This window comes from Octopus bimaculoides, chromosome 5 (assembly GCF_046866305.1).
Source record: "Octopus bimaculoides isolate indiv1 chromosome 5, ASM4686630v1, whole genome shotgun sequence".
NCBI classification, from domain to species: Eukaryota; Metazoa; Mollusca; class Cephalopoda; order Octopoda; family Octopodidae; genus Octopus; species Octopus bimaculoides.
The window spans coordinates 62,936,746-62,953,966 of NC_142932.1; the positions used below are offsets into that span (position 1 = coordinate 62,936,746).

General features: G+C 37.2%; 1 protein-coding gene across 2 annotated transcripts in view; it reads left to right on the forward strand.

Moving 5' to 3' along the window:
- The first annotated feature begins 5,386 nt into the window (after window positions 1–5,386).
- The window catches only part of LOC106884092 (uridine 5'-monophosphate synthase), a 161,131-nt gene continuing 149,296 nt past the window's right edge, over window positions 5,387–17,221 (forward strand). Inside the window, exons 1-2 of one of the 2 annotated variants that reach the window (XM_089352341.1) lie at window positions 5,387–5,456; window positions 5,917–6,910. In XM_089352341.1, the coding sequence (XP_089208467.1) occupies window positions 6,785–6,910 (126 nt within the window). In that variant the 5' untranslated portion in view covers window positions 5,387–5,456; window positions 5,917–6,784. Of the gene's footprint in view, window positions 5,457–5,916; window positions 6,911–17,221 lie in introns of those variants that run through there. The other variant, XM_089352342.1, reaches the window with a different exon arrangement.

The following is a 17,221-nucleotide window of genomic DNA, read 5'->3' on the forward strand; positions in this document are numbered from 1 at the left end:
AGATTTGGATTTTCAAATACTAGGAACATAGCACAGATAATAGCAGCACATAACATTAAAATACTTGAGTCTAGGGAAACAGGTATGAATGAGAATTTGAATAATAATATAAATGGCAGTAATAATAATAATAATAATAATAATAATAATAATAATAATAGTGAGAATGATAACAATGATGGTAATAATAATAATAATAATAATAATGATAATAATGGTGATAATGATAGTAGTAGTAATAATAATAATAATAATAATAATGGAGGTTCATTGATTAATAATAGGAGTAAGAGCATAATCACAGTAAAAGAGGTAAACCCTAGGAGAATAAAATTTGAAGGACCTAATGCGAAAGTCAAAAATATAATATATCAATGCAAAGTAAAGACTCAAACAGATACCATGGCATACTTGGGGTGCACTTCAGGACAGGTATGCCGTAGAATTTCTAACCATTTCTCATGCTTTAGAGATAGGAAGAAAATGGCTAGCACTAGTCTTAGCAAATACATCTGGGGTCTTAAGGAAAGTAATAAACAGTATTCATTAGAATGGTCTATAATAGCTAGATCAATGCCATATGAGAGAGGAAGAAAGTATTGTTCGCTCTGTACGGTGGAACTGTACCACATACTCTTCTCTAAGGATAAATTGATTAATAAAGTAAAGAATAATGCTCTGAAATGTACGCATATCATAAGAGGTACATTTCGTTGGTATAAATGATCTCAAGATGTGATGAAGTACAGCATGATGTCTCATGTGTGTGCAATTATGCATATATGGATGAGTGCATAAAAGATAGTGTGTGTGTGTGTGTGTGTATATATATGTATGTATGTATGTATATATGTATATATATATATATATATATATATGTGTATATATATCTGTGTATGTATATGTATGTATGTATATATATATATGTGTATGTGTATATGTGTGTGTGCATGTGTATGTATATATGTATGTGTGTTGTATTTGTATGTATGTGTGTATATATGTATGGGTATATGTATGTGTGTATATGTATGTATATATATATATATATATATATATGTGTGTATATGTATATGTGTGTGCATGTGTATGTATGCATATGTATACGGGTAATATAGTATAGTAAAGAGAAATAAACAAAATAATTAATCTAGTGGAAATCCACAGGAGAGCAATAAAAATAGAAAATTAAGGAGTTATCTCCCCTATAATAACAAACACGAAAGCTAACGATGTCCTAAAGACCTAATAATAGTTATGTATGTGTTTTTTCGTGTTTTGTTCGAAAGGTAACCACTCCTGAAGAAGTGCCAAACGTCTAAATCCAATGGACCAGTCACTGGATAAGTTTGGCATAGAAATGTTAACATAGAGTGGTGAATAAATCGATATATCGAATTTGAAGTCTCTGTCTCTTTTGAATATGAAAATTTAAAAGTTTAAAAATCTTATGATATATATATATATATATATATATAATCATAAATATATAGGGATCAGCATGAGTTGCTTCACCAACATACTGAAAATTTAGAAATAGCAGTGAAAGAACTACTGATTCCAAACTACAAATTTTTTCTCTAACGGATGGCGATATTTATGGCACACACAGAACAAAAACAGAAGAGAAAAGCAAAAAACTAATTGGCAATTCCCTGCCCTATATCTGTATATATGATGTGAGTTCGAGTCCACAGCTAGCCACCTACACTTTTCTCTGCAAAATAGGGGTAGTTTATCCTGTTCAGGCTATATTATGAGCATTATTCTGAACTTTCTAAAGACATCATCTCAACGCTTCTAAAAGCAAACTTCGATTGTTTATTTACGTTTGTCGTAATTTGAATTTAATATATATATATATATATATATATGTATGTATACATGTCTCTTAAAGGATAGAGCTCAAAATCAATGCATTGAAGATACTTTATTGCAGCAACAATTATAATAACAGAAACAACCACAATAAGCCAAACCTATGCACATTTCAATAGGGTATCCAGGAAAAATAAACCACATCATAAGATGTCTCGTAAAATATTGTAACAAATTACAACATATTACAAATTTCTCGATACTCCATCTCATCAGGGTCGCATTATTGCCATCACCAATACTATTATTAGCAAAACACACACATCATCCGAGAGGGTGAAAGAATAATCGACGGCACGCAACCTACCATCGTTATTTTCTTACAGAATGTAAACAAACCAGTCAACCGAAATCGAGCGACGTACACCGCCCGGTTTACAGCGTAAAAATCCCTTGCCCAAAAATTTCATCCCCTATGCACATCAAGATTTCCTATCGGATCTTCCTATAACGATAGTGTATTAATTAATTCATTAATTATACCCGCCCACGCACACTACCACCCACATACCCACACCTACACCCACACACACATATACACACAAACACATATATACACTCACATATGCATGCATATACATATACACACATACAGATACACATGCACCCACATAAACGCGCACAGATACACACACACATTTACATATATACGCATACATACTCACATACACACATGCGTACATATGTACATACATACATATAGCTATACCTCCATATATACATCGATACATATGCACATACACACACACAAGCTGATATATGTTTACATGTACACACATACACATACGTCTCCATACACACATATATACACACATACACTCTCACGTGTCTCCACATGTACACCTACACCCATATACATATACACTCATATATTTGCGCCACAGACCTAATTCCAGTAAGATATATAGAGATGAATATACCTCTTCCTTAATTTCCGAGGTTCATATTGAAAGATCACAAGAATAATTTTTGGACTGATCCTAAATTAAGGCTTATTTGCCCGGCTAAGTCGGATATAGGGACACTAAGCAAAAGTATATTAGATAAGTATATCCCTGTAATAATTGGAAAACTTAAGCTACAACTGTGGTCCAATTCTAAGCAAGTAATAGATTGGTTCAATTCTATTAGTGATAAAGATAATGTCAAATTTATACAATTTGATATAGCTAATTTCTATCCCTCAATTAATCCTTCTGTTCTTAATAAAGCATTGTGGTTTATGCACAATAAAGCTGGGCTTTCTAGAGAAGAGATTAATGTAGTTCTAGCTGCCAGGAAATCTTTTATGAGGTTTAATAACAAAGTTTGGATTAGAAAGGGTACACCTGATGCGTTTGATGTACCTATGGGTAGCTCAGATTCGGCCCAGGTTGCCGATGTGGTTTGTTCCTTTATACTTGATGAGTTAGCTGATCAATTCCCAGATATCAGAGGGGGTCTGTATAGAGATGATTGTCTGCTGTTTCTCAGAAATAGTTCAAAACAGCAAGTACAAAGGATAAAAAATAGATTAGTTAGATTTTTTCACAGAATGGGAATGGATATTATTTTTGAGGACAATATATCTGTAGCTAATTTCTTAGACGTTACGCTTGATCTGCATAATAAATCATATAGGCCATATCATAAACCTTTAACTAACCTGAGGTATATCAATAGATCTAGTAATCATCCAAAAGCAATAACAGATAACTTGGTCCATAGTATATCTTTAAGATTGTCCAACCTGTCTGCAAATAATCTGGTTTTTGAAGATGAGGCAAAGTTTTATAACTCCGCTTTGCTGGAAGCAGGATATAATGATAAGGTATACTATATTAAACCAGATTCTGCTTCCTCTATTGAAGATGTTAATAATAATAATATTAATAAAATTGATAATGTGAATAATAGCAATAAGGGTAGTTATAAAACTAACAATAATAATAAGAAGAATAATAATAAGAATAGTGTTAACCCATTCAGTAAGTTAAAGCATAGGCCAAGATCCAACGATAGTGTACCAGGGGCTGAAAGTAGTAGGCTTAAGTTTTTAGGGATAATAATGTAGGTTGTTATTCTAGGAAACAGGATAGTCTATGGTTCATCGTCCCTTATGGGAGGCAAGTAAAATCAAATTTAGTTAGTTTATTCAGGAATGTAGTTAGGAAACATTTTCCAATTAACTCGCTCTACTATAAGGTTATTAACGAGCATAAGGTGAGGTTCGGATTTTCAAACACCAAGAATTTGACCCAAATTATCGCCGCTCATAACTTTAAACTTTTATCCTCAAACTCTAGTCATAGTTCTGTTGACATAAACACAGAGGGTAATAATAATAATAATAATACAGGCAATGGTCGAGATGTTAGTCAAGACCAAAAGGATATGGATAATACCACTAACTTTGGTAATAAACTAATAGAAATATCTGAAGATAACCCTAATAGAATAAGATTCCTTAGTGCAAATGCTAAAACTAAAAACATTGTCTATAGGTGTAATGTTATAACGGATAAGAAGATTTGGAGTTATATCGAAGCTTCGTCACTTGAGGTCTCGAAACGAATTTCTAATCATTACTCATCCTTTAGGGATAGGAGTAAGCAATATAGTACGGCGCTTAGTAATTTAGTTTGGAAATTGAAAGATGAGAAAAAGGATTACTCCCTTGAATGGTTGTTAGTAGGCAAATCGATGCCGTACGACAAGGGTAAAAGTACTTGTTCGTTATGTAACTTGGAATTATTTTCCATACTTTTTTCCAAGGGTCACCTAGTTAATAAAATAACGTTTAAAGCTTACAGATGTCTACATATGTATAGACATACGTATGCATTTTATAAATAGGAATTACCGGAATGTGTATAGGCACAAGTTCGAAATTAAGGAAGAGGTATATTCATCTCTATATATCTTACTGGAATTAGGTCTGTGGCGCAAATATATGAGTGTATATGTATATGGGTGTAGGTATACATGTGGAGACACGTGAGAGTGTATGTGTGTATATATGTATATATGTGTGTATGGAGACGTATGTGTATGTGTGTACATGTAAACATGTAAACATATATAAGCTTGTGTGTGTGTATGTGCATATGTATCGATGTATATATGGAGGTATAGCTATATGTATGTATGTACATATGTACGCATGTGTGTATGTGAGTATGTATGCGTATATATGTAAATGTGTGTGTATCTGTGCGCGTTTATGTGGGTGCATGTGTATCTGTATGTGTGTATATGTATATGCATGCATATGTGAGTGTATATATGTGTTTGTGTGTATGGTTATACATAAAAAATACATATAACTATATATTGGTGTGTGTATCTAAGTATAGGTATATGTGTGTGTGGGTGTAGGTGTGGGTATGTGGGTGGTGGTGTGCGGTGCGTGTGCGTGGGCGGGTATAATTAATGAATTAATTAATACACTATCGTTATAGGAAGATCCGATAGGAAATCTTGATGTACATAGGGGATGAAATTTTTGGGCAAGGGATTTTTACGCTGTAAACCGGGCGGTGTACGTCGCTCGATTTCGGTTGACTGGTTTGTTTACATTCTGTAAGAAAATAACGATGGTAGGTTGCGTGCCGTCGATTATTCTTTCACCCTCTTGGATGATGTGTGTGTTTTGCTAATAATAGTATTGGTGATGGCAATAATGCGACCCTGATGAGATGGAGTATCGAGAAATTTGTAATATGTTGTAATTTGTTACAATATTTTACGAGACATCTTATGATGTGGTTTATTTTTCCGGGATACCCTATTGAAATGTGCATAGGTTTGGCTTATTGTGGTTGTTTCTGTTATTATAATTGTTGCTGCAATAAAGTATCTTCAATGCATTGATTTTGAGCTCTATCCTTTAAGAGACATGTATACATATATATATACAAAAACTCAACTGTGAGCTTTTGGCTAAGACTGTTAACAGATACTATATATTTTGTAAAATTTGTTTTATAAAAGTATATATTTAATATATATATATATATATATGTATATATATTGAAATTTTACAAATTTTTTTTTCAGGATCGCAATGTTCGTATTTTTCTACGTATTTCGCAAAAAAAAAGAAAAAAAAAAATCCTGGAAAAAGTGAAAAATGAAGGGGTGGGGATGTAATTGAAATTTTGCAAATGCGATTAAAAATTTTTTTTTTTTTTTCCTATTCGGATTTTTTCGGAATCGGATCCTCCATAACCAAAAACGTGGGATTCCGTAAAAAAATCAATATATATATATATATATATTTTACCGGAAGTTATGACGGAAAAATTGGATCTTGTGAATTTTCCGAAAGTCCCCTCCCACCCCAGGGTCGTCAGCGCACATTTTTTTTTTTTCATATTCGTTTTCTACATACTTGTTAAAACCCAGCAGGCTGGTTTATTATTTTTTTTGTTCCAGGGTGAAGATCTTTATATTAACCCAAATCATTAGATGCTCTGAATCTACAGCACCTCAGCGGAATTTGTTGAAAATTTTGTTAAAAGTAAAATCGGGGTGGGGGACACAAATCTGTAGTTATGCCCAGGATTTTAGGCCTGGCCGCAGTCAAATGACTGAAACAAGTAAAATGAAAAAAGAACTTCCAAAAGTGGTATCGTAAGAAGATATTATTATTGAAGCACCTAAGCGGTAATCTGAAGTTATGCCTAGGGTTTTAGGCCTGATCGCAGTCAAATAACTGAAACAAGTAAAATGAAAAAAGAACTTCCAAAAGTGGTATCGTAAGAAGATATTATTATTGAAGCACCTAAGCGGTAATCTGAAGTTATGCCTAGGGTTTTAGGCCTGATCGCAGTCAAATAACTGAAACAAGTAAAATGAAAAAAGAACTTCCAAACCTGAACAGGGGGAAATAACTTATTTGTAGTCATTTTCTTCGTCCAGTGCAATGGATCTTATTGTGAAGTTATTCGATATAGGATGTGTCAAGTTCGGGAATTTTACTCTGAAAAGTGGTATTGAAGCACCAATTTATTTTGATTTCCGAATACTAGTGTCTTTCCCGCAACTTATGGTAAGCTGATTACACTTTGTTAATAATATGGCAGAATCGTTAAGCATGGCGGGCATTGCGTTTGGCTTCCACGCTCCGAAAGCAAATTCCGCCGAGATCAACTTTGCCTTTCATTCTTTTGGAGTCGATAAAATAAGTACCGGGGTCGACTTACCATTTCTCCGAACTTGCTGGCCTTTGTGCCAAAATTCAAAATCAATATATTAACACCGAACTATTTAAGTTTTGTCCTTTATGCACCCGTCACAACTTTTTTATTTTCTGTATGAATTCTTGTATGTTGAACACAAATTCACAAATTCCCCAAAATAAAAAAAAATGTTATGAGGTGTTATATGGGTACTTTAAATCCTCGTGTGTCATTTTGCAACACGTGCTTTCGGGGTTGATCTCAGTTTGTAGTACCTTAGAGAAAAATGTTTCGGCGGAAATCTGCTTTATTTCATTCAATTTGCCATCAAGGCAGTACACAGAGAAGTAGCTACGGGTTGGACAAACACATTAATGAGATGAGATGAATGATGATTAAAATGGTATTAATGGAAGAAGACAGGAGCCGCCCACCGAACTCTGCTTCTCTAGATCATTGCTCTTTTATAAATTTATACGTAAATTTACAATATGAGGCTATAAACCTCTTACTTTACAATTTCAATTTATCATGTCTTTGAAATGAGGCACTTGCCTCTTACACTTTTCTTTTTATGGGCCACAAGTCCTTTCAATATGAGGCACTCGTCCTCTTACATTTTACCGCCCGACCAGACTTCGTGCTTCACTTAAGCACCTCGCTGGTTCTTCATCGGGCACCTTCAGTAAGAAGCGGAATGCGTCTTTGGGGAAGGAATTCATCACCCTGCACAAGTCTGTCTCCTACACGACCTCCGCAGAAAGCACGCCGATACGACATAACTTTTTTATTTTTTGGAATTTTCAGAAAATTTTCGTGAATTTGTGTTTTTCACACTGGACTTAATACGACAAAGAAAGAAACTATTCTTTTATAATTTTTCCGATAAAAAAAAACACTTGGAAGTTTTCGAATTTTTTGCTTAAATCCCGTCGTAACTCATTTTTCTCCAGTTTAGAAAATCATTCTTTGGAAACTGAAAATTTTCAAATTAGACAATATGGCGAAAATATTGACTTGGTAGCCAATAGAGAAAAGAATATTGATTGTTAAGCATTAAAAAAAAATGTCCAGATATTTTATTCTTTTCTACTCTGCTGTTTGTGCCAAACAGCAAAATTTTCGTAATTTAAATTAAGCTCCTCCTCTCTGAACCAAGCGAGGCCACGTGTGTGGGTACCCACACTGTATAGTCACGACTAGCTTGCGCGAGTGTGCTAGTGCACGCACCGGGACCACTCCTTGAATAGTAGCAAAACATTATTTACTTTGTTTAGAAAAAAACCCCATACATGCGCGCATCTATTAATTTGCATACGCGCACTCACGCTAGGTAGTTGTAGGATCTTCTTGAATAGTACAGCTGTTTTCGGTTTGAGTACATTTTACGTCATTTCTAATCCACATGCGTTTTTACTTATGTGGGGAATCAGGGGACTTATCTTTTGAAGTCGGCGTAAAGCGAAAGAGAGAGAGAGGAACGTAAGATCGCCTCTTTTTCTCTTTCAATCACTCACTACAAAAGTAAATAATAAAAAAAAAAATTCAGTTATTTCCTCAGTCACACACACCAGCAAAACACCTTCACATACACACACTTTCTGTCTGGCAAACCCCATCAACACACATCCATTGCTCTCGTCTCTTCACACACACTAACAAAACTTCACATACACACCACGCACACACATCAAGTTCCTCTCTCTCTCTTTCGCTTTACGCCGACTTCAAAAGTTAAGTCCCCTGATTCCCCACATAAGTAAAAAAAAAAAAAAAAAAATTTTTACGGAATGCGATGATCTTGTTCAGAAACATAAACAAACGCACGTGGATTAGAAATGACGGGTACTATTCAAGGAGAGTGATCCCGGTGCGTGTATACGCAAAACATGGATGAGGGTTTTTTTTTAAACCAAGTAAATATTTTTGTTTTAAACAAAGTAAATAATTTTTTTCGTTGAATCTTCCCCATCTTGCTCTTAAAACGTTTTACGTTCTTCCAGGGTGTATTTTGGTGTCACATCAATTTCAGTAATCACATTGTACGCACTCCAACAATCAGAATATATAGTCGTCCCTGGAAGAGTTTCAGAACGGTCAGGTACAAAGAGACTAAAAACCTATTTTGGTGCACATTTTTATCCTCTCTATCCTATCCTCCGTTGTATTTGCGCTTGCACATCATAGATTCATCTATTTCTACGATGTGCCCAAGTCCACCAATTTGGTAGGGGTTACGCAAAAGATAATTACTTGTAATGTCCCTCATGTACTGATGCCACTGAACAACAGTCTGTCTGCCTGTTGATTCTTTGGCTACTGACAGCTAATACCATGACTGGCCGGAGCGAGCTATATGTCTGTCTGCCTGTCTCTCTCTCTATCTATTACTCGAAAGTTCGCGCGTCCGAGCTAGCTAGTCGTGAGTGGTCGATCCTATTATTTTTAAACTTCAAACTTCATTTGTTTTCTATTTTGATAAATTCTCTCTGTTGAAAATTATATTTTTATATTTTAAATAATTTGCAATTTCAGGAAATATGTTTTTATATTAAATGTGTGTTTTCTACTCACGACTAGCTAGCTCGGACGCGCGAACTTTCGAGTAATAGATAGATAGATAGATAGAGAGACAGACATATAGCTCGCTCCGGCCAGTCATGGTATTAGCTGTCAGTAGCCAAAGAATCAACAGGCCAGCAACAGGCATGCAGGCAGACAGACAGATACTTCACTAGCAGTGAGCACTTTCACTTCTGACAGCTAATAGCATGATAGTGCCCTCTACTGAAGCCACAAACAGGCAATGAAGGCATATGAAACCCTCACCAGAAAACTCATTATCCTAAAAATAAGAGCTAAATGTCTGGTACACAGAAATATGTGGCGGAGGTAAAAGACATGGACCGCACCCCATTTCGGGGGTTTTTTTTGTCAATAGAAACCCACTTTTTCGACTGCGGAGATTCCAAATCTGCAAAAAAAAGAAAAAAGATTTTTAAATCAGCATTTCAAAATTTTTATTTCCCCCTCACCCCTATTTTTTTCACTTATTTCAGAAATTGGTGATCTTTCGATACTACTCCCGATACTTTTTGTTTTTGCTTGTTGTTTGCTGCTAGGCGGAGGAGTGGCTGGACAAGTCGATCAGTTTGCAACTCGGCACCTGGAGGGGCAAGCCGATGCCGTCTCATAATGTTGTGGGGCGTTGGACGGAAGGTCCTGTTAAGCTGCTTGGAGTCTGGTTCGGGCCAGTCCTCCAGATAGAGAAAAATTGGAGCGAGGTGACCAGCACGGTGACTGCTCTAACCCAGACCTGGTCTGGGCGGGCGTTATCCTTGCTAGGAAAGGTGGAGGTGGTGCAGATGTTTATAGCATCGGTTATCACCTACTGTCTGACCGTGGTGCCTTGCCCCGATTTGTGGTTGAACAAGTTGGAAAGAATGCTTTTCCGCTTTTTGTGGAAGGGAGGAAAGCCACTCGTGAAGCGCTCTGTCTGCTGCCAGAAACCGCTAAAGGGTGGGCTAGGGATGCCTTGGCTGAGGATGCGAAAATTCGCGTTACGGTTGAGGCACCTTTGGCTTTACCTGGATGGAGAGCAGGTGTGGTCACCGCACGTCCGGTTCTACCTTCTGCAATTAACGTCCTTAACGGACGTGGGTAACTGGATCAAGCAGAGACTTAGGCTGGGGAACTGGCAATTGGAGTGCCACCAGGCACTTCAGCTACTCTCTCGGGCGGGCAATGCCGGCAACAGGAGTTCCACCGTGGATTTTTATAGCGGGTTAGTGGGATTTAGGTCTGAAGACGCCTTGGGGGAGACCCTGGGCTACGATGAAAACCAGTTGACCTACCTGTTCAGGAGAACTTTCGGGCCGAGGTATCTGGACAATTACCAGAAATCCCTGGCTTGGCAGTGCTTCCGTGCGGCGTTACCTGTTCATGATAAACTGTCAAGGCATGGAAGTGCCGTATCGCCGACATGTCCGATCTGCGGGCAGATCAGGGAAACCGTCTTTTGCACGCAAACATGGAATGTCCGGAATTAACGAGACTGATAGTTTTCGCAGAACAACTGTTGTCATCAACAGCTATCAGCAGAATCTATTATTGAGATTGTGCCGCCTCCTTCCCTCAACATGGAAAGGAAGGCTTGCTTTTCCTGCGTAGTAGCCATACTGAAAGAAACAGTATGGAAGACGTGTGTAAGAGGCATAGTGACGGATACCTTTGTATCTGGCCAGGGGTTCGTTAACTTTTTTTGTTACCACCTCAGTAGTAAGATCAGGCTAGAGAAGAGGTATCTGTCACGGGCGAGGAAGCTGGGAGTGTTTGGCACCAGGTAAGTGGAAGCCAAAAAACAAGGGAAAGAAAAGGCAAGGGGTCTACCCTGGTGGTCGGATGCCTATCCTTCAGGAAAGCCATTACAAATTGCATCTGTAATGAGCAATGCTTTAATCGAACATTGTAAATATAATGAAATTATTATTGTATATTTAAAATTGTAAATATTTAATCGATACAGCTACTTCACCCCTTTTATGTTTGTCTGTCCTTGTTTGTCCCCTCTTTGTAATGCCTTTATGGCAAATATTTATGAAATAAAGTAGCATGCCAACTTCAAAAAAAATCGCGCTCTTTCCCTCCAACATTTTTATGGAAAAGCCGATGTGATGTAAATAAACACATGTGGTCTAATGGCATTTTTGAAACTAGTACCGAAGGATCACCCTGAAATTTTTTTGGCAAAATACGTAGAAAACTACGGAGATTATAATTACTCTTTTACTTGTTTCAGTCATTGACTGTGGCCATGCTGGAGCATCGCCTTTAGTCGAGCAAATTGACCCCAGGACTTATTCTTTGTAAGCCTAGTTCTTATTCTATCGGTTGTCAAGTGATGTTGGGGGGACAAACACAGACACACAAACACACACACACACACACACATATATATATATACGACGGGCTTCTTTCAGTTTCCGTCTACCAAATCCACTCACAAGGCTTTGGTCGGCCTGAGGCTATAGTAGAAGACACTTGCCCAAGGTGCCATGCAGTGGGACTGAACCTGGAACCATGTGGTTGGTAAGCAAGCTACTTACCACACAGCCAGCTACTCCTGCACCTGAAAAATTTTGTAAAATTGCAATTAGAATTTTGAAATGCCGATTTTTTTTTTTGCATATTCGGAATCTTCGCAGTCAAAAAGGTGGGTTTCTGTAGTTCATGCAGTTCATGTCCTTTACCCCCACCAAAATATGTTATTAGGACGACTTATCTGTTGCATGATTTTTTTTTTTTCACTTTAAGTAAATTCCCAGATAAACGTTTCTAATAGAAAAGCAGAAGACACTAGAGGCAAAAATAAGGAATTTATACACGCACATTTAAATATAGAAGTGAAATGTATAATTTGTTACATAATCTTTATAATAAACATGATATTCAATGAAATAATTCCCCGTTTGAACTTTTTTAATAATGTGTGTGTGTGTAGAAATCTACGGATGCACAAACGCACAAAACAGATAATGAAAACAAATATGGACGACTTGTTCCGAAACACCCCTGAGTGGGGAATAGTTCTCAAAAATAATCCCCAATTGTTTTCCCCAAAAATTCCTATGTGCTCGGGATCTACTTAGTTCGAGGTATATTTGTAGAGAATTTCATTAAAAATATCCATTTTCTTGAAAGTTAAGATGAATTGAAGTGGACTCCGGTGAATTTTCTGAAATTCCCCACATAAAACACTTCTCTCCCCAAATTTTGTATATTCGGTATCTACATGATATAACAAATATTCGTAGAAAATTTCATTAAAAAATATCCATTTCTCTGAAAGTTATGATCATCCCAAGTCGTGGGGTGGCAGAAATCTGTAGTTATGCCCATACCTCTTCTTTAAAACGCTGGATAAAACTCAACAATGACCTCAGTCTCTCCATTAGAAAAATTTTAAACAGAAACAGTGTGGGAAGCATAATTGGAGTTGGAAAAAATCGTATATTTTGAAGTTAATTCTTTTTAAATAGCATAAATCTTTTTACAAGGAGAAAATACCGAAAATCCTATTTTACTGTTTGTGCATGCACATCTGAGAAGAAAAAAATCGTAATTGGGTGATCCTTGGGTATTGGTCTCTTGAGTGTTGTCGGTATGAGGAGATAAATCATTCACCCTGTTTCAGCTTTGCCTCTTTATCTATGTCATGAGGATATATGTGACGCAGTAAATATTCTCTGCAGACATATTCCTGGAATTAGCGCGCCAAAACGAAGACTTTTGAATTTTACCATTAAGCTGTAATTAGCAGAACCATATACACGTGCACCTATGGCGGTGGGCAACTTTGTATGGGGTTCTGATGATTATGGTTCCATTACAAATCAGGCTGATGAGAAATAGACAGTCGGTAAGATTGTTAAAATTCAAAACCGGTCCCTGTTTAATAATGTTCCTTTTCGGTTTTTTTTTAAATGTCTTGCCTGCTTACGTTTTGGTATCACGCTATATTTCATGTTGAGAACAATTTAGGTCTTTTTAGACACAAGATGTGATCTATTTCTAGCACATTGAATGTCCACGTTAGTGGTCAACGTCATATATAAAAATGTACTTTAATCCCCTGAGATTGCAGATACTGTTTCTGAATCTCTTTGATTCTTTAAATGTGCTAGCTTCCTGGTAATTAATCGATATTAATTAATATATGATTTTTTGCCATTTTTTAAATAATATGTATATATATATATATGTATATATCATTTCATTTTTTCATTTTCATTTTTTCTAGTTTCAACATATCTTTCTCGTCTACAGTCTTTCCCAATAGCTTATATGCTGCATAGAGGCTATCTTTTTCGTGTAGCTTCGTTGGATTGCCTCAAGTTCTGAGATTAATTTGACACTGGTTGGTGACCATAGCTGAGAGCAATATTCAAAGTGGCTTAGAACAAGTGTCTTCCAGAGCACCATCATGGTTTCCTGATCTCTTGTTCTAAAAGTCCTAAGAATCCATCCGGTCAGTCACCTGCATTTCATTGACAATTTAGCAACATGAACATGAAAGGATGCATTAGTACTCATGTAAATGCCCAGGTCTCAGTCTGTCTCTGCTTCTGGGATTGCAGTCCCTCCAGGTCCAGTGTATTTAATGGGTACTGCATTTAGTTTTGCATGCTGATAGCACAAGGCTTGAAACTTTTCAGCATTAAACTGTATGTTATTCTTTTCAGCCCACTTGTATATTTCATCCAGCTCACATTGCAGGTGCATAGTGTCTTCAGGGTTCTGTATTACCTGTGAGACTTTTGTATCATCTGCATAACTTGTGACCGTGGCTCTCTGTGTGGCTGAGGGCATGTCTGAGAGGGCCATTATGAACAGTAGTGGTCCCAAAACAGTGCCTTGCGGAACACCGCTCACTATTTCCGTGTCATTGGAGGTGGCCCCATTGGCTACTACCATCTGACTTCTATCCTTCAGAAAGTCATGAAGCCATTCTCCCAATTTTCCAACTATGCCGAGATCACGCAGTTTGTGACATATCATTCCATGATCGACTTTATCAAAGGCCTTTGCAAAGTCGAGATATATCACTTCCACATTTGAGTGGTTAAGTAGCTGTTTCAGCACCCAGTCATAGTGTTGTAAGAGCTGAGTCAGGCAGCTTCTTCCTGGCCATGTTGGGTGTCAGGCAGCAAGTCATTTTCTTCAAGGAAAGCGATTAGTTTTCTTCTGACTATTCGTTCCATGACCTTGCTGATGTGCGAGGTCAGAGATATATGTCTGCTCTGCTACCTCCTTTATGAATAGGGCATATTTTTCCCTCCTTCAGTTTTCTTGGGAGTTTGCCAGATGCAAAGAAGCTCTGAAAGAGGGACTGCAGTGGTCTTGCTAGGAATCGTTTACATATCTTTAGAAGGATTGCTGGGAATCCATCAGGGCCAGTAGCTGAGTTTGGGTTCAATTCATCTATAGCCCTTATTACATCGTCTTCCTTTATATCGATGTAATCAATCATCATTGCCTCTGTTTTTATATCTGCAGTGGTAAAAAAGTCAGTTGGATTGCTGACTTGAAAGTGCCCTAGGGGTGGAGTGAAAACACTTTGAATTGCTCATTTAGTATTTCACTTATCCTCCTTGGGTTTCCTGTTAGTGCACCATCTTTTTCAAGGAGTGGCTCTATCCTGCAGTGCACTGAAGCTGTTTCTTTGGCAAACTTGTAGAAAGCTCTGGGGTTAGATTTTATATTGTCTATAGCCCAGGCTTCTTTGTCTGCTCTTTCTTTTACGTGGGAGAGTTGCAGATTTTTTTCAATCTCCAGCAGTTGTATTTTCAGGCGGGACTTTTCACTGCTTTCAATTTGTTTGTTTAGGTGATTTGAAACTTTTGTACGCCGTCTCATAAGAATTTTCCTCTCCCTGGGGATTTTGTTCTTGTGTACAGTGGCCTTTCTCTCCGGGACACATTTGTAGCATATGGCTTGCATTACAAACATGAATTGTTTAAGCTTCATGTCGATGTCTGCTGAGGAGAGACATTTAGGCCAGTTTTGTTTGAGGATCTCTTTCTCAATTTGTTTCCAGTTTGCCTTATGAAAGTTCAAATTGGAAAGATTCTGAGAGTTTTTTGTAGGCTGCATGTCCATGGTTTCCTTTGGTCCATATATGGTCAGCTCTACCATGTTGTGATCCGAGAGTAGCGTCGGTGTCACTTTCACATTATGGATGAGATCCATATTATTTGTGAAGCAGAGATCCAGTATGTTACCTGCCCTGGTTGGTTGGAGTACTATTTGTTCCATGTACAAAGTATTGGCAAGGTTCAGGAGGGAATTCACCTGTCCTTGTTTGTATTGCATCATTCCTGGGAGAGAAAGGCCCTCGGGCCATCTGACATTGGGCAGATTGAAGTCTCCCATAAGAAGTACACTTATGTGTTGTTCTAATGTGACTAGAACTTCTATTTTTGTAAGGCAGTCTTCAAACTTGCCTACATGATTTGGAGCATCTGGAGGGCGATATGTAGCACATGTAACTACATTGAGTTGTCTTATATGTACAATTAATGTGTCACATACTGAATTTGAGTGTGACAAAAGGACCTGGGGTGTGAGGTCTTCGCGGATGTACATAGCAACTCCACCATGACTCCTTTCTTTTCTGTCGGTCCGTAATACAACATACTGTGTTATGTGTATTTCTGCATTTCCTATATCTGGTTTTAGGTGTGTTTCCGTAAGTGCTATGCATAAGGCTTGATTGCAAGCAACAAGGTGTCTCAAGAAAGGGATTTTTGTCCTGTTACTAAGTGATAACAGTCATCTGATGTTCAGTAAGAGCACCGATGTGATGTGTGTGTTGGTGCCCATCTTGGGTCTATTTGCTGTGATGGTCTTGTGTATTGGGGATAGTCTTGTCTCTGAGATTGTAGCCAGGTCAGCTGCTGTACCATCTTTTGTCCCATGCACAAAAAAGATTGTATATATATATATATATATATATATATATATATATATATATATATATATATATACTAGCAGGGTTAAAGAGAATAATGAAATCTAAAAACGCCGTCTAGACTACGCATCATCTTTATATATAGAGATGTATATACACACACGCACCCAAACACACGTATATATATATGTGTATCAATATAAATATATGAAAGTCAATGAAGTTTCGTAAAAGAAGGTGATCATGTACATACTTTCTTGCTGTTGTGATTATAACACCTCATTGTAAACTATGTCCCTTGTTTTCCCTTGTGGAGCATATACAAATAGGTTTTTTGTTGCTGCCCACTCTTGAGCAGCCAACATACAGTTGTCCATGTGAGAAGCAGGGCTCTTCCAAGAGAAGACCAGCTACAGACAGTGTTTGACCCTGATATTTGTTTATGGACATGGCAAAAGTCACACGAAGGGGGAATTGTAGTCTTCTGAATGTAAAAGGAATGTCTGCGCCTGATGGAGTAAGAGGAATTCTTGGAATAAAGACGTCATCCCCTTTTGCACATCCAGAAAGAATGGTAGCCTCGATAACGTGTGACATCATTTTCTAAATAATGCTCATCTGTTATGTTCGGGTTAAAATTTCATCAACATCAAAAATATATGAATTTTCATGGGAGTTATGGCCGTTATGCAAAGAATATAATTTCCAAATT